This window comes from Bolinopsis microptera, chromosome 11 (assembly GCF_026151205.1).
Source record: "Bolinopsis microptera isolate Bmic1 chromosome 11, MBARI_Bmic_1.0, whole genome shotgun sequence".
NCBI classification, from domain to species: domain Eukaryota; kingdom Metazoa; phylum Ctenophora; class Tentaculata; order Lobata; family Bolinopsidae; genus Bolinopsis; species Bolinopsis microptera.
Window position 1 is genome coordinate 14,722,018 of NC_087082.1, and position 18,718 is coordinate 14,740,735.

Here is an 18,718-nt window from a genome sequence, read left to right on the forward strand (position 1 = left end):
TGTCAGCATGTTATAGTGTACTACTGTTATCAAATCAATGCTCAGAGCCACTTTAAATTTACACAGATTTGATACCAAATCTATAAATAATTCACGAATTGGTCCTATACAAGATCCGCGGGTGATCATACGCGGATGATGGGATCTGGGACAATACTTACACGTATTCCATGACACTGACATTAGCCTTGCCGTCAGAGGAAGCAGTACAGTTCTCGGGAGTCATCCTCAGAACAACCTCACAAGGGTTGGGGTCCTCAGGGGACAGCTTGAACCTGACTACCATGCTCTGCTCGGCGGACGAGTGTTGCAGTCCCATGTTTCCAAGGTCAGCCTGCAAATACAACTTGTCACTAATCGTACAAATATCGTGAATAGTTTCGTATTGCAAGATCTAATAGATGGGTCAATGAATAAATGATTCAGGAAAACTTTGATTATGCAACTTTTTTTTAAAAGCTTGCTAAACAAGAACAACAAAATTTTGTGATTTAAACTTACATCAGCTGGTAAGTCTTCTTGTTCGACAGAGAGTTTTCCATCAATGAATCGAAGGACAAAGAATATACCCTCAGATCCATCGGAAGGATCCAGTCTGAGTCTGATGTACTCTGGGTCTCCGGTTGGTGAGCACTTAAAGTCAACAACATCAGCTGTAGCCTGCTTATCACCGATAGCGGCGCATTCATCACCGAGAATACCGATCTTCACAACACACGGGTCCTTGGCAGGGTCCAGTTTGAACCTAACCACAAGTTCCTGCTCGGTGGGTTCTGCAGGTTCAGTTGGAGCAGCGGCTGTTGGTTTAGCTGGGGCATCCTGGCTAACACTGAGGTCGCCATCCTTGATAGAGCAGGTGAAGAACAGAGAAGGTTTTCCTCCCTTGGGGGTAAGCTCAAGCTTGATCTCGGTTGGTTCACCGTTTCCGTCGAATTTGGAGCTGACAACCTTGACATCTGCCTTCTTGTCGCCGGTGGCAGTGAGTTTGCCGTCCTTGATGACCATCTTGACTTCACAAGGTTCCTTGTCATCAGGAGACAGCTTGAACCTGACTAAGAGCTCTTGTCCCTCGTCTTCTGGTTCCTCGCCGGGTACCATGGTGACTGTTGGTACACCTTCCTTGAAGGCTACAGTAAATTTCATGGGCTTGTCCTTTCCTTTGGGGGTCACATCAATGACAGCAGATAAGGGTGTGCCTTTGTCGTCATATTTGAAGTCCACAAGGGTTACAGTTGACTTGTCATCAGATGTAGCAGTACAGGTCTTGCCGTCAGGGAAGTTAAGAGTGACTTTAGAGGTATCAGTATCTTTGGGTCCGAGTTTCATGTTGAGTTCGACTATTCTTTCAGGAGTCAATCCGGGAATAGTGAGTTGAAGAGAACCATCCTTGCCTCTCTTAAGGGGCATAGGTTGGCCACCGTACTCAATGTTTACAAGGTCAATAACACCATCTCCGATTTTGAAGGTGAGATACATAGGTTTGTCACATCCCTTAGGGGTTACGGCAATGGTGACTAGCTCGGGATCTCCCTTCTTGTCTTTGAGTACCTTGGTGACTTTGCAGTCGGAGGTACCGTTGAGCACTTCAGCGAGGCAGTCTCCTTTTCCGTACTTCAGTTTAACTTCATGGGTCTTACCGTCCTGGAGATTAATCGAAATGATAGCTTCTTTTGCTCTCTTTTCCTTGGGGTTAAGCTTCTTGCGGATAGGATCAGCATCAGTAAGATAGAGGTAAACATTGTTAGGATCAAGATCAGACTTACTCATGCTCATGACACCATCTTTAATGTCGAAGACAAAGTTCAGAGGTGAACGCTTGCCCTGTGGAGTAAACGCAACGTGAATTTTGGATGGCTTTTTGTTTTCATCAACCTCAATCTTGTCAAGCTTCACTCGACCGTCACGAGGGTTGGTTACTTCAGCTTTGACCTTCTCGCCCTTAATGTTAAGTTTCAACGATGTGGGTTGTTTGGCAGATGGGCTGTTAAAGAAGTTAATGATGATGTTCTGTTCCTCATCAAGGTTAACTTTAGCAACGTTCCTCTTGATAGCTTCAGTTACGGATATATCCAAATCCAGACCAGGGAAGTCCATCTCTCCTCCCTCAATACAACGCAAGATAGCCTGCATGGTTTCTTCAGGAAGATCAGACAGAAGTTTTTCTTTTCCAGTCAATCCAGTAGGTTTCTTCTCCTCAGGTTTCTTCTCCTCAGGTTTCTTCTCCTCAGGTTTCTTCTCCTCAGGTTTCTTCTCCTCGGGTTTCTTCTCCTCGGGTTTCTTCTCCTCAGGTTTCTTCTCCTCAGGTTTCTTCTCCTCAGGTTTCTTCTCCTCAGGTTTCTTCTCCTCAGGCTTCTTCTCCTCAGGCTTCTTCTTAGCATCTTCTACGGCCTTCTTCTTGGCATCTTCTTCAGTCTTATTTTTAGCGTCTTCTTCAACCTTCTTTTTAGCGTCTTCTTCAACCTTCTTTTTAGCATCTGCGTCAGCTTTCTTCTTGGCTTCTTCATCGGCCTTCTTTTTCTCTGCTGCTGCGGCTTTCTTTTCTTCCATCTTTTTCTTGGCATCAGCTATTTTCTTTTCTTGTGCAGCTTTCTTTGCGGCCTTGGCTTCTTCATCAGCCTTCTTTTTGGCGTCTCTAGCATCTTGAGCAGCCTTTTTGGGGTCTACTTTAGACTTGACTTCCTCAGCTGGCTTGGTTTCGACAGGTGCGGCATCCTTAACTTGTTTCTTCTTGTCAGCATCAATGGAAGGTAATCCAGAACCATCATCCATAGGGACTTCCTCCATGGGCAAGTCCTCCGATTCAAGAACGGATGGTTTGTCAGCTGGAGCAGAATCCTTTGGCTTACCAGCTACAGGTGCGGCATCCTTAACTTGTTTCTTCTTGTCGGCATCAATGGAAGGTAATCCAGAGTCGTCATCCATAGGGACTTCCTCCATGGGCAAGTCCTCTGAATCAAGAACAGATGGTTTGTCGGCTGGAGCAGCAGCTACAGGTGCGGCATTCTTGACTGGGGCCTTCTCATCCATATCAATACTTGGGATTCCGGACATGTCATCCATTGGAATATCTTCAGATGGGAGATCAGCTGATTCGAGACCGTCTCCAGGTTTGACAGATTTCTCAACAGGCTTTTTCTGGTCCATTTCTACAGATGGTAATCCATTTTCTTCAACAGGAACGTCTTCTCCTTCAAGAGTAAGACCAGGTGCTGCTTCATGAGCAGGTTTCTTGACGTCCTCACCGACGGAAGGAATATCTCCTGATTCATCATCCATGGGAACATCTTCGCCACTGAGATCGGTAGATTTTGGCTGCTGGACACCTTTCTCGACGGGTTTCTTGTTGTCCTCCTCTACTGAAAAATCACCAAGGTCTTCGTCAGGAAGATCTTCTCCATCCATAGTGATTGGCTCAGACAGATCTCCTGAAGGAGCAGATCGTGGAGCAGATCCAGATTTTCGTGGAGCAGAGTCTCCGGTGGTAGGTTTATCTCCAGCAGGAGTATCGTCACCTGGGGCCCTGCTTCGGTCAGTGCTACTGGGACTATACTCGCTTGGCTTGTAGTCAGTGTTACTGGGACTGTACTCGCTTGGCTTGTAGTCGGAGGTAGAAGGAGTGTAGGTGCTTGGCTTGTAGTCAGTGCTACTGGGACTGTATGAGCTTGGCTTGTAGTCGGTGGTAGGAGGAGTGTAGGAGCTTGGCTTGTAGTCGGAGGTAGAAGGAGTGTAGGTGCTTGGCTTGTAGTCAGTGCTACTGGGACTGTATGAGCTTGGCTTGTAGTCGGAGGTAGAAGGAGTGTATGAGCTCGGCTTGTAGTCGGTGGTAGAAGGAGTGTAGGAGCTTGGCTTGTAGTCGGAGGTAGAAGGAGTGTAGGTGCTTGGCTTGTAATCAGAGGAGTAGGAGGAAGTAGAGGTGGAGTAGGAGCCTGGCTTGTAGTCAGAAGATCGCTTGGTGGATGAAGACTCGTACTTGGAAGTGGAAGTGGTGTAAGAAGAGTCTCTTGGCTCGGTCTCGTATCTGGTGGAGGTGGTACTGTGAGCAGTAGGTCTGGAAGTGTGACTGGAAGTGTTGTAACTAGAAGAGTACTTGGATGGCGAGTAGCTCAGAGGAGTGTAGTATTCTCTAGGAGCCGACTTGGTGGTCTCATTAGTAGTGTATTCTGTTGTTGACTTGATGTTCGATACACCTCCGGGACCAGCGCTGTATCCCTCTGTTCGCTTCCTGTCGTACGTGCTTCCTCCTGCGGAGCTTCCGCCTGCAGTGTCTAGACTAATACCCACTCCATATCGGTCAGCAGCAGAGGTTCTTCCGCCTGCAGTGTCTAGACTAATACCCACTCCGTAACGGTCAGCAGCAGAGGTTTGGCCGTGAGCGTACTTTGGTTCTCCGTACAGGTCGGAGGTGTTTGAAGTTGAGGATTTGGTCGTGTAAGTGGTTTTGGTAGTTGAGCTGCTGGAGTTGGCACCGCCTGCTGCGTCTCCATCAGTTCCATATCCACTTTTATACTGGTATCCTGACCCTGAAATGGAAGTGATAATTAGTGGGTAGTATACATTTTGCAAAGTAGGCATTTTATATAAATATTAAATATATACTAGAACCCAAATGATACACAATACATAATCGAAGAGAACAAATTAAACACAGAGAGAACAAATTAACGAGGGAAAAAGAAGAACACGGTCTACAGATAATGTATCTATGGACTACAATCTGTTTGATGGAATAAACAGGGAAGACCACGGTAATAACAGTTACCACGGTAACAGTTACCACGGTAACAGTTAACAAGTTCACAAGATAAAAGTCGTATCCCTGTAAGTTAGTAAGTTGTATTGAGTTGTATTTTCGAAACCCAACAGATGGTTAGATATCGAGAGTTAGATTAAGTTTAAATTGAAGTCTAAAGAAACGCCTCCTAAAAAGGAGGTAAGTGCTTGTACACTGTACAATGTACAATGTCTATTGTATAATGTACAATGTACAATGTCTATTGTATAAATACCCGTTTATTGAAAATGAGCTTGGTTAGATCAGATGGTGTGGCATGCAAATCAGGTAACCCACAAGATAACAAACCATGGGGATAGCGACGATAACCAGTGTGAAGCCAAGGGAGATCCTCATAATGGAGGTAAGTTCTCATGGCCTGTCGATCTGAATGTCTCTCTGAAGGCATACTTGTTCCGTACACCTCGAAGTAACGTTGGTAAAGATACTTGGCGTACTCAGGCTCGTCCATGTCCTTGATGTCACCGGAGTAGTGAGCAAGGGCCAGAGCGCGGGGTCCTCCTACTCCTGCTCCACTTCCTCCTTCAGCACTGATCAGCCTGAGGTCCCTCTCTGGGTTCTTCAGGTCCTTGTGGTAGACGTGGTGGTAGTTGGTGGGGGTGGTCCTGGACCTGGCTCGTTCCCAAGCAGGAAGCGACATCAGAATCCTGTCAGCATCAAGTGTACCGTCACTGTTTGGTCTGATGTACTCTGATTTGTAGTCAGGGTTGTAGGAGTGGTCAGCAGAGATGTGACGGCCGTTCCTGTAGTAGTCGTTGGATCGGTATTTGCCGGAGTAACCCCCTTCAATACCAGTCCTAGACTCGAGATCTCTGTAGCCAAGAAGGTGTGACTTTGCGACTGTCTTCTCTAAGTCTGAAAAGAGAGGCGCCTCCACTACACCCCCTTCCACTTCTTTAGTTTCTGTTTTGATTACAGTTGATGTTTCTGTTTTGTCGACACTTCCTCGCTTACCTAAATGTACTGTGCTACACACGCGGCAAAAACACCCAATTCAACACACTCACACACAAACACACACACACACACACGTTCACAAACACACAGACAAACAATTCACATTCGTAAAACACACAGACAAACAATTCGAAAAACACACAGAATATTCAATGTCATGTATAAACACAGTGCAAATTCAAATTAATTCATGCGTGTCTAAATCTCACTTTCATGGATACAATGCATAAAAACCCACGTTCACGGACACACACAGATTAGTTTTTTATTTTTGTGAGGCGCTTTGTTAGTTTTAAAACTCACTTTGTCTGGTGGGAAAGTCGGCTGATGATCCGCCAATATATGTGCCTTTACTCCCTGCGCAAAACACGTGCTTTGTTAGAAAACACACGTGCTAACTCACTTGTGCACGTGCACATTTTGGTGTGTGCACGTGCTCATTTTATTAAATTGTAAGTACATGAAAATTTTCAAACCCAAATGTGCATATAATGAAAAAGGTCACGTGCAAGAATTCACACTCGCACGTGTACACACTCGCACTTGTTCGCAAGTAAAAGGTATACTGTACGTTCTCAAAGTTTACAACAGTTCGGTTTTTGTTGGAATAAAAGTGTTTGCCTTATAACTTGTCAAAAACAATAAAATCACAAAACCCCAGGAGGAAATAAAATTTGCTTTGAACACTTTTTAGAGTTGTGATACCTTTATGGTAAACAATAATAAGAGAATAAGGGGCTGTACAAGAATAGCACTCCATCAGATGGCGATGAAAAACCCGACAAATAAAAATGCAAAGTAGTACTGCGTATATAGTTCCAAAGCCAAGTAACAAGTCTACTAGCTAAGGAGAGTCTCCGTACACTCGCTCATTAAAACCCTTTACATAGCGGACCTCTAGTTGTACCCTGGCCCTCTTCTCACAATCTCACGGCAATATCCTAGTATCTCACCTTGACCGGTAGTAAGTCCGGCAGTAAGAGATGCTCGCCTCAATCTAGCTGCAGCACTATAACCAGCCCCACTATAACTCCCACTCCCACTGTAACTCCCGCTGTAATTCCCGCTGTAACGTGCACTATAAGCTGCCTCGCCACGTGCACTAGAGGACGCCGCGCCACCGCTACTGCCTGAAGTCACGTGACTGCCACCCGCCACGCCACCAACTCCCGAGTAACTGGTAGTGGTACTTTTGGTGGTGTTACACTGGACTCCCCCAGGGCAGATCCTATAGGCGTGGGTATCGTAGTGGGATGCTCCGATGCATTTGCAGTCTATACCTCCCCCACAACTAGCCGCTGGTGAGTATGACACTGTCAGTACGTGAGTACGCAGGATACTGTGCTAGTCACGTGCTAGTCACGTGTTGTCCGCCACCGCCGGACACCGCCGACCAACTTGAATGTACGCGGCGGACAACACTGCAACTTTAATCTAGTGTCAATCAGATCAGGGCTTACAGACGGTGTATTACTCTAGCCTGTGTTCTAAACCAAAGTGCTTAATACTTTAAATTCTACCCAGATTTCAAGGATGAGATCTAAACCCAACAAAAATCTCAGACTCAGAGAGTCAGAGTAACTGTTGGCTACCTCTGAAGTTGCCATGGTGATAAGAGTACCCCTGGCTGTCTACCCCCTGTAAGTACTCCAGTCTCACTTTAAACTCTCTGCTCTCAGTTCTCTCTCCTAGCTGCATGCGCTCTCTCAGTTTCAGGTGCTCCAGGTAATCTTTGTGGTTAGAGTACCCTTTGGGTAGCAGGTAGCTGTACTGCCCTTCATACAGGGTGCCTATAAGAGGGTAATCATCATGCTGAACAGTGAACATGCGGGGAGGGGTGGGGGAGGGGTGAAGGAGGGGTGAAGGAGGGGTGGGGGAGGGGTGGGGGAGGGGTTGTATGCTGTGTAAAGTCTACGATTGATTACTTAAATGCTGCTGTTAACGAAGAATTATTCATTCAAAAACATCAATAATGAAACAGTCAAGTGGACAAAAAGTGACAGGAAGTAAGAATGCTTTATGATGATTCAAACGGGAATAAAATTAACGATAATTTTTCATGAGGTTTTGTCCGGCTACATGCATGCTGAAACTTTGTTAAATTCAAAACAACGGTCTGCATTAATAGTGTCAAACTCCAATTTAGTTTTACGAATTTCAAAACATCTGTTCAATGCTACATAAATGCAGTGTGCTGTGTCTAGGAATCTTTTCTTCAGATTCCAGTACTTGACAGTACGACTCAATGGTTCTCAGTCTTATTCCGGAGACTCTTATTGTGGGTCTATATGTCTCAAAATTATGTCTCAATTTCTTTGGCAGCCGGTCATTGAAAGTATGAAACACCCTTTCAAATTTGGTCGCGTCGATTATTCGACCCGTTTCAGTTTTCAGGTACCAAGATTTACAACATTTAAGCTTTTTCGATACAACTTTTTACAAAGATATTTACAAGAATAAATAAATGATAAAATTCGTAAAATACAAAGAGAAAAAGAAAAAGGTTTTTATGTTTTATCAATGCAGGTCTAAAAAATACGGCCGTATAATCCGACATAAATGCGATTCAAAATAAGATGATAGTCCGTTTTCCGTGTTCAGTGTGCAGCAGCAGCCTAGTATCACAATATAACGATATAAAGAGAAGATAACCTAAATAAACCCTATAAACTATCTTATCAGCTACACACGTGCCTAGTAACTATAGTAACTAAAGTAACTATAGTAACTTCAGTAGTAACCATAGTAACTACATGTATAAGTAGTAGGGGAAACACGGGGGTATGTACTCACTTCCAGCTTCGTTAGAGCCACTGGGGCTGTACACGTATTCCGAATGAGACTTTTTCATATACCATCTGAAAAGTAAGATAGTTAATTAAAAGGTACGGGACTCGAACTATTTACCACCAGGATACAATTACAAGCTGATCAACAAGTTCTAACAATCACACCACTCGACCAGTCATTAAAAACAATATTTAAATTAGAAGAGGTAATTGAGGTAGACTGACTTATCTACATCGTAGTCCCTTGGTGCATGTGAGTAAGAATAAGTGCTGTGTACAGCTCCTCCTGATAAGCGTGTCCTGTAATCGGCCGTGTCTGCGGACAGGTCCGCGCTGTAGTTCCTGGCACAGAGACACCAGGGTTAGTACATTAGTAACTATAGTAACTACAGTAGTAACCATAGTAACTACATGTATAAGTAGTACGGGAAACACGAGGGCTAGAACATTATACTTGGGGATTGTTTTAGGTTTCAGAACTCAAACTAGGAGATACCACAGAGAGATCTCCTCGCTGTGGGGTTGTTACACCATGTAACCATAGTAACTACTAGTAGTAACTACTAGTAGTAACTACAGTAGTAACCATAGTAACTACTACTCGGAGATACCACAGAGAGATCTCCTCCCTGTGGGGTTGTTACACCATGTAACCATAGTAACTACTAGTAGTAACTACTAGTAGTAACTACAGTAGTAACCATAGTAACTACTACTCGGAGATACCACAGAGAGATCTCCTCTCTGTGGGGTTGTTACACCATGTGTAACTACAGTAGTAACCACAGTAGTAACCATAGTAACGATGGTTGTTACACTGCATGTGATGACTGTGTTAAAGATTAACGAAACTAAGCATAGGTATTAGGTAAGTGCACTTTAGGGTTACTTCAAGGTTAACTCACAGATTAACAGGTAAAAGTATTCCAATGTATAGGGAAAAAAGAAAAAACATTGTACATTTTTCGCACATTTTCATGACTTAAATTCTACCCTTTCAACCAATGATTCACAACTCATACTACCTTGATCATACATAATATGATATACAATATATTACCGGTACTCATTTCCTCTCTGAGCTAGCTAGTGTATATCAGTTTCTTGTTGGTGTTTTGTCTGTGTTTGTTTGTCTGTAGTAGGAATTTACTGTAACTTTGGAGACTGGGCGCAGTAATGTCCCAGAGGGTTTGTAACATCATGGATGCTGACTAAGCTTACCTGATCCTCTCCAACTTGTATTAGTACACTACTTCATTCACACCAGTCATTTCACTACATTAAACTGATTGAGGTTATGCCCTTTGTACATGCTGAAGCGATATGCTATGATGAGTGGAATATGAGTTAGGATCAGTTTGGTCCGTTTCATGGCAAAAACATTTATTGATTTTGTATTAACCCTTCGGGGCTTGCGTGACCCTTATCATAGAACTGGTTTTCAGGACTGGCAGTCTGACCTATTGCCTTGCCAGCATAGGTGTACTTATATAGTTTTGCATGGTTCAGTTGCATAGTAGTGTCCGAATTGCACTGATTCTAGCCCGAGTAGTGTTCGAAAGGGCGCCCTGTTTTGACATACCTCCTGAGCCGGTACTCATTTCCTCTCTGAGCTAGCTAGTGTATATCAGTTTCTTGTTGGTGTTTTGTCTGTGTTTGTTTGTCTGTAGTAGGAATTTACTGTAACTTTGGAGACTGGGCGCAGTAATGTCCCAAGGGTTTGTAACATCATGGATGCTGACTAAGCTTACCTGATCCTCTCCAACTTGTATTAGTACACTACTTCATTCACACCAGTCATTTCACTACATTAAACTGATTGAGGTTATGCCCTTTGTACATGCTGAAGCGATATGCTATGATGAGTGGAATATGAGTTAGGATCAGTTTGGTCCGTTTCATGGCAAAAACATTTATTGATACAATATATTACCTTGATCGTGACGGGTAATAAGAAGAAGAAGATGAGGAGTAACCGCCTGATCCGTAACTGCTCCTTGTTTCGTAGAGCCCACTCGTGTGGGAACTCACCCCACTGGTGTGAGAACTCACCGGTCCAAATCCAACGTAGCTTGCCTGACAAAAGAGAGTATTAGCAGGGTAAACAAAAGGAGTATTAATTGGGTTGGCTGAGTTGAGTGTTTATCAGCTGCATATACATGTTGGATGATAATTGTTTCTTCTAGCAGCTGATTTTGTTTAAATATTTTGAGTTCTGATGAAACAATTAGGCGTTCAGCATGTTCAGAGAAAACAATATAGGTGTTTATGTTTTAATATTGAATGGGCGTGGTCTAAAATATTCGAATTTTCAAATTTTGACGACGGAATCCTCGAACCAGTAAGTACAGTGTGCCATCTGCAAAGCAACAGCTCTCAAATATAAAACACGGCGGAGCTATTAAGGCCAACGTATGCCCACTGACTTTTGGCCCACCCTGTATTTTGAGTTCTGATGAAGTTGTAGTAATGAATTAATTAACTTTAATTGGTTTAATTAACTCGTCGTATTATTCGTCCAACAGTCAAGCTGCTAGAAGAAATGATTATCATTCAACAATTAAATTGATAAATGAAATCTTTAAATAAACTAAATCATTTTAGTTTTACCCAACGAATAGGAAACATAGGCTATAATTTACCTGGGATATTATCTTCGCCAATTATTCGCAGGTAATTAATCATTGGGTAAATTAACGTAATTTTAATAAAAATATTGAATACGGCACAAAAATGTCATTGTTGCCTGATTAATCAATAGATCGTTGTTTTTATTTTAGCCCGAAAATTACGAACAATCTTTCGATTTTTAAAATTTTATCGTCATAATCAATAGTCATGGTCACTGTAGAGAATACGATACACTACCGTAATGTACATCATTGTAAGGAATATTTCTGAATCCGCAATCTGACACCCATGAATGCCATATGTTATTATGCCTTTACATTACGCTTAATGTCCGACATTAACTTGAGTGACTTAAGTTTAAGCAATGTTGAAAACATGTTTTAACTTGGATATTGCCATGAAAAAGAAGCAACTAACTAGCATTTCCTAAACTATTTAAGCTATACCCTGGTGCGTTTGTTATTGTGTAAATGTTTTATGTTTAGATTAGTTTCCTTGATGTTAGAAAAGAGCAAGTTTATTATCATTATACATATATACTATATAGTAATACGACAACAAGCTCTACCCATCTTCTTTCAGTCTTACCTTAGTTGCCAGTCTGTACAGTGAGAGACCCTCACAGATGAAACATAGAATCAGTGGAACGTGGAGGAAGATGAGTGTTCTGTGATTAAAGCTGGGAATTGCACGTGTAATTGCGCGTGCATAACAATGGAATAGCTAGATCACACTTGTTTTGTTTTGGATGCGTAATTCGTTATCTAGCTTATACTTGACAGTAAAATATAACGCATACAATATACATGTGTGTGAATGCAAATTGAGACATTAACCTTTGAATCTTACTTATAATTCAAAGAATTGTTTTTGTTTGTCTGTCTGTATGAAGGCCCACGTGCAAAGCAAGTTGCATAGCAACCATGGTAACGGTGTTGAACGCGCACGTGCAATAATTGTTTTAACGTCATTTTGATCGGTTTTGTGGTGATTACGTTGTGTTCAGTGCGAGCTACATTTTAATGGGCTGTATACTCGGTTGTGACGGATATTTTTTGATGCTATAAAAACTGACCACCAAAGAATACTACTACCTTCCTCCCTGTGATCACGGGCTTTCTATAGTTAGTAATATGAAGCATCGTCCATATTTATTGAACACCTACGGCTGCATATTTTCAAACTTGTTTCACCATTGTTTTTCCGATAAAAACCGACGACCTTGAATCACCTTAAACACCAAAAATATCTCCAATTCGGTGGTTTGCAGTGGTTACAAGGCAAATATCTGGACATCCAATGATACGATTTTCTTGAAACTTTTTAGATAGTAAGATAGCTTTAAGACAAAAATCTGTGCAAGTTTGGGTGAATTTCTATGTGCCAAATTTGAGATATCACTTCAAACACAAAAAAATAGTGCTGTCGCTGTCGGACAGATGTCGTGTTACCAAAATCAGAAATATAATGACTTACAATTTAAATGCGGGAAAGTTATTTCATTAATCGTAAAATTCACGGTAACTACTACTACTACTATGTTAAAAATACAGAATATTGTGTAATAACAGCCTCAAAAAAACGTCTGTTCAAAGCATTGGGCTAATGCTGTGGTCTTAAATCGAAATTACTTTTAAACGGTTGAGAACTGTTCTAAGAAACTGTTTTTTTGCTAGCTCAACTATCCAGCAAATTATTTACCCTTGTACATGTAGTTACTATGGTTACTACTGTGGTTACTACAAGTAGTTACTATGGTTACTTGGTGAAGAAAAGTGCCATGAATTAATTAATATTAAAATCTACCACCAATTTTATCCAAATAAGAATTAGCAGGAATATGTCGTATGAGATGAACAAACTGCTTACATGTTTCGTTTTAACCTTAACAGAGTTCACTAGTAATTTATAAAAACAAAATCTGTGCAGTACAAAAAGATTAAAAAGGTTAACAAGTAATCATATCATTAGTATAGTATGTGGTCTGCTGTTTTGGTTTAATGGGAGTTTTGTTTTGCTTGACGTTTTGCGAGTGCCTAATCCGATACACTTAGAAACATTTTAAACTAATTCGTTGTAACTTTGTTTGAAACGCATTAATATCTTAATCGCTTACAGACTGCTAGCTTCATCGACGTCATGAGTTTGTTGGCAAAAATTGTTGGAATGTGGGGCTAACGATCTTGAAAGTCTCCCCCGCCTCATAGCCCACCCTGTGGGAGCTAGAGAACTAATCACCACCGAGCTGGTTCAGACTCTGAGTAATCGTTAGTCTGTTGTGAGACGTCTTCAAGTGTTCGTAAGTCAAGTAGAAGTGAACACCGAGCAGATATCTATAGCTTATTTAAAGATTTGGAGGGATGGGTGATGTGGGCGTGAAAGAGCTTCTCTGCGTGGTTGTGAGCTTTGTTTATTCCGTACCATAGGACAAGATAGTCGGTATAGTTATCTTGAGATGGGAGCAGATGTGGTGGTTTAAGATACATGTTTAATATACTCAGGAGCTGCTAAATCCCTTCATAGTAACTTTATACGTCAGAGTAGTGCTCTTTATACGTCAGAGTAGTTCTCTTTGCGTCATAACCCATGATTATAGGCTTTGTTAGTTGTCAGCTGTGGTTATCATGGTTATTATATAGTTGTAAATGTGGTTACTATGACAAAGTCCTTACTTTGGTTACAAATAGTGACAGCGGTTACTGTGGATACAAAAGTGACAGCGGTTACTATGGTTACTTAACACGTATTGTGACAGTGATGGATATCAGAGGCAACATATAGGGGCGGTAAAAAATCTGCCTAAAATAATTTCATGTGCGGAAAATTTGTAGGATAATACCACCGCGATTAAGCTGAAAAATTCGCCAAATTTGCAGCCTTTAGGTACTCTCAGGTTAAATTATTCAACAGTGTATATAACGTTGCCTTACACGATTGTTAAGTTTAACACATCAAAGAATTACACTCATAGAAACTTTTACAATAAGATGGCCAGGCCCAGGATTACTGGATTACGCAGGATTACACAGGATTGCAGGATTACACAGAATTGCAAGTTATATCATCTAAAAGTAACTTAAGTAGTTATATCATCTAAAAGTAACTTAAGTAAAGTTAGTTAGTTAGTAAAGTAAGTTAAGTGAAGTAAGTGACTCGATTTCATTCTGTTGAGGGATTGTGATACAGCTTGAGGAGTTAATCATTCGTCCTCTTTTATTTTATCCCAATTATCGATAGTATTACTGGTCATCTGATAATATGCATCAATAATGAACTTTTTTTAAAAAGTAATATTTTCTTTCCGATCTTTTTGATGTTACGTCATGAAAAGCGTTTTACCCAAATCGTGGTTTAATTGGGCATGTCGATCTTTTCTTATTGTACACAGCTGACAGCAGTACCAAGTGCACAAATCTGATAGAACGATGGCGCGGAAAAGTGTGTTATTAGGTCGATAGTGCGATTCCGCACCCACCGCACTTATATGTTGCCTCTGATTGTTAAGGTTATTTGGTGTTCCTGTCGTACGTTATCATCCCTCTGCCAGTAACCCACAATAATAATAAATCTTCTGGAAAAGTGCTTTAAATATTCTCGATATTGCTGATATTAGTAAACTGGGTTTGGTGTAAATTGTAACCCTTCTTCTCAATGGTAAATTTATCTGGCAGTACAATGTGTACTGTATCTGCATTTCACCTTATACGGTAATATCAATATGGTAACATTACCATATAAGGTCATGACTAATGTTGTCATGTTAACACCACCTTATAAGGTAATGTTGTCATGGTAACACCACCATATAAGGTGAAATTTGGGAGCTGCAGTACATACGTCCTCTTGTCTAGAGCTAGAGTTAACCCTCTTCAACGAGCTGCTGCTATCGTAACTTGTCTTCACGGAAATTTAATATTAATCTTACAGCACTTATTACAGTTCTTTGCAGCTTCTTCCAGTCTTCGCTCAAGAACTTAGTAACTAAAACTAATGTTAAAATATCATGAAATGTTTAAAAGCGGAGTAATGTTCAATGTTGATATGGTGACATTACCAAATAAGGTAATATCACAATGGTATTACTACCATATAAGGTAATGTTAACTTACCCTTTCCTTGCGGGAGACAGAAACAGGTTCCATGTCGTAGGCGCCGGATCTTCTAACGTAGCTACTGACATGTCGCTCTGGCCTGACAAACTTGATCTGCGGGGAAGTCTAACATTAGAGATTACCACCCATACTTCCATATAAGGTAACCGTAATGTTGTCATGGTAACACCACCATATAAGGCATGATCTTACCTTCTTGAACTGGTAGTGGTGAACCTCGGGGGCAACATAGGAGCAGAGTCCGTATTTGTTGAGAATCAGATCGGTTCTCGCGTCACGTGAATTCATAATTGTGCGTCTCTCGTATCACATGCACTATTAACATGGGTTAGGTTAATTTTGTGTAAAGCAGTGTAATATGATAACTTGATATAAACTTGATATAAACTTGATATAAACTTGATATAAACTTGATATAAACTTGATATAAACGTGATATAAACTTGATATAAACTTGATATAAACTTGATATAAACTTGATATAAACTTGATATAAACTTGATATAAACTTGATATAAACTTGATATAAACTTGATATAAACTTGATATAAACTTGATATAAACTTGATATAAACTTGATATAAACTTGATATAAACTTGATATAAACTTGATATAAACTTGACATAAACTTGATATAAACTTGATATAAACTTGATATAAACTTGATATAAACTTGATATAAACTTGATATAAACTTGATATAAACTTGATATAAACTTGATATAAACTTGATATAAACTTGATATAAACTTGATATAAACTTGATATAAACTTGATATAAACTTGATATAAACTTGATATAAACTTGATATAAACTTGATATAAACTTGATATAAACTTGATATAAACTTGATATAAACTTGATATAAACTTGGTATAAACACCCTAAAGCACTAAAGCACTATCATCACCCTATCTTCTTCGCTCGAATCTGCAATTATGGCTTTTCATTTGTCACCTAACACTCAATTTGTATTACAAGATTGACAAAAGGTCAGCAATGAGGCCAAATCTAGAGTCAATCCCGCGATAATCCCACATTGGAACATTTTGTAAATTTAATAATACTTGGATGATGGATCTTCCAAGATGCAGTCAGTCGAAACCTTAATGTCTGTAAAATTAATGAAGTTACTAGATCACGTTGTCAGTCAACTGGGGAATGTGAGAACAACAAATTCAGAATGCCAAGGGTTGACGCCTCGTGACTTTCATATTGTTTATCAAGTTTGATTATACAAGTTAGGTAGTTATATATGTAAATTAATTATATATATTAATTGAAGTAAGCAACACACCATTCCTACTGCAATAATGTGCAAAAAGTTTCAATAATCGAGTAGTCTTTTTTATCTAGTAGTTTTTTTTGTAGTGTCTTTTTTAATCTAGTAGTAGTATTTTGATATTTGTCGGCTGAAGTGGCTAGATGAACCATCTACTAATACTACTTTGGTTTACCACCAGGAACTAAAGAAATACTTATTTATAGATTATATGAGGCTCTATTCAGTGACTCTTCCACCCTTAAAGGTCCAGTTCTGAACAATGAACAAACCATGGATATTTGTATATTATTGGCTCTGTTTGATAATTAGAGTTAATGGTGTACGCATGCACATAATAAGGCCGATAATGGGAGAAGTTATATTTTAGTAGTTATATGGATATTTGGTTCCCGCCGCGCACTGAATTCCGACAGCTCCAATTCCAATTAAGAATTCCAGCTTAAGATGTGAGCTGCCTTATGCAGAGATTTGACCCTGACAGATTTAGATTTTTAGAGTGATCTGATCAATCACAAGCTGAACAAGTGGTTTAAGATGTTATAGTTTTGGTATATATATACACATACGGAGCTATAAAGTTATTATTCGCAAACTCTTCACGGGTAGATGCAGAGCCCTGATAACCCTAGAAAACAACAGCTAGGCTGATGAGAAAAGCTGCAGTGTCAGACTTTCTAGAGTTTTTAAGTTTAAATCGAAATTCTTCAGTTTAAACTAACAATCAGGTCCCGAGCCGGAATTCCGTTCGTCGCTTCGGAAGTTCGGAATTCAGTTTATGTCAGAATTCTGGTCGCACTTTTTCCTAATTAGAGTCGGAATTGAGTGCTAGTCGGGATTCCGTGCGTGTCTCTATATATATTTATGTATAATAAATATAAGATATGTCATAATTAGCAGAGTTTGGACCAAAATAATTTGACGAGCCCCTATTACAAACTCATTTCAATCCTCGTTTTATCCTGTACAACAACTTCTGTTTTGTCATTGTTGGATAATTATACCCAGTTTTTATAATGGTTTTGAGGAGGAGCTGTGGGGAGCCACCCCACCAAACCGGAGCCAGGACTATTTGTGACTTAGTGGTCACTAATTATAATGATTTACAGACTGGAACTTGTACTGATGTTAATGTACTGAGTATAATGTTTACTAAACAGAATTAGTTAATTTTATGCCAGCGATTCCTCTTCAATGAGGAACAAATGCCGATCCGAATTGAGATATCATTGCACTTTACAGTCCCTCGGTAATTTGATAATTTCGCTCTGTAAGTTTGTTTTGATAGACATTTTCCACCCCTAATCCTAGTGTGCACTTCCATTTTGCGTTGCTGTTTCGTGTTCAGCTATAGTACGTGGCAGTCCAGTTTAGTTACAAGCTAGTCTGCAGGAACATTCCAGAAGCCTTAAGGAATTTGGGAACATTCCAGAAGTATCTTAACAAGCCAGTCAGCAATTTTACTGTTTTCATCAAGAATTTTAATGTGCTCTTATTTTCGTAGGTTAATCGACTTTTCAATGAAATAAACCAAAACAATTTTCATCACAACAATCACATTTTAAAAGAGCTCGCACAACTGCAACAACAAGCCAACGAATGTATCAAAATAACGCCCTCAAAACGCCATGTAACTTCTCATGGTTAATAGAAGAAAGTGTCTATCAACAAATAAATCGGTCACGTGACAGGGCCGCGTGATAATGAGCTCTCAACACAACCTAGTAACCACCGCCTGCCCAGTGTGAATAGTAAGCGGTTTGACCAGGTATCTCCAAATAAGGCAGTGTCAAACTACTAAATATGGGCATGCTGGGGTTGCGACTGTCCAGCTAATTTAATGCGCTATGTTGCCCGTTGAAAGGTATGCCTGTGAAAGCCGTCCAATTCTAGCACTTAACTTTGAGTAAACGAACATTTGAACCGGGTATACGGCGGTCCTATTGGTGGGTTTGGAGTTCTGAAGTAGTTTAGCGCAGTTTTAAGTCGCGGACCGGACTGATTTGACCTGCTGCGAAGAGAGAATGGGGGTACGGATAAATCTATAAATATACCGTGAATGTAAGGCCACAACTTCAGTGCACTAAATAAGTAGGGTTTAATTGATAACTATGTGTGACTATATAACACTAACGTTAGGGTTTAATTGATAA

General features: G+C 40.4%; 2 protein-coding genes across 2 annotated transcripts in view; one reads left to right on the forward strand and one right to left on the reverse strand.

Annotated features, from left to right (window-relative positions):
- Positions 1-18,718, forward strand: part of LOC134823488 (double-strand-break repair protein rad21 homolog A-like) — a 901,854-nt gene that overhangs the window by 776,930 nt on the left and 106,206 nt on the right. The gene's annotated exons all lie outside the window — the stretch shown is intronic.
- Positions 1-18,718, reverse strand: part of LOC134822817 (uncharacterized) — a 157,520-nt gene that overhangs the window by 107,000 nt on the left and 31,802 nt on the right. The window contains 10 exon segments of the mRNA XM_063834083.1: positions 162-334; positions 502-4,520; positions 5,081-5,746; positions 6,053-6,106; positions 8,543-8,607; positions 8,764-8,880; positions 10,472-10,614; positions 15,007-15,066; positions 15,279-15,374; positions 15,474-15,596. Coding sequence (XP_063690153.1) covers positions 162-334; positions 502-4,520; positions 5,081-5,746; positions 6,053-6,106; positions 8,543-8,607; positions 8,764-8,880; positions 10,472-10,614; positions 15,007-15,066; positions 15,279-15,374; positions 15,474-15,569 — 5,489 coding nt within the window. The 5' untranslated portion in view covers positions 15,570-15,596.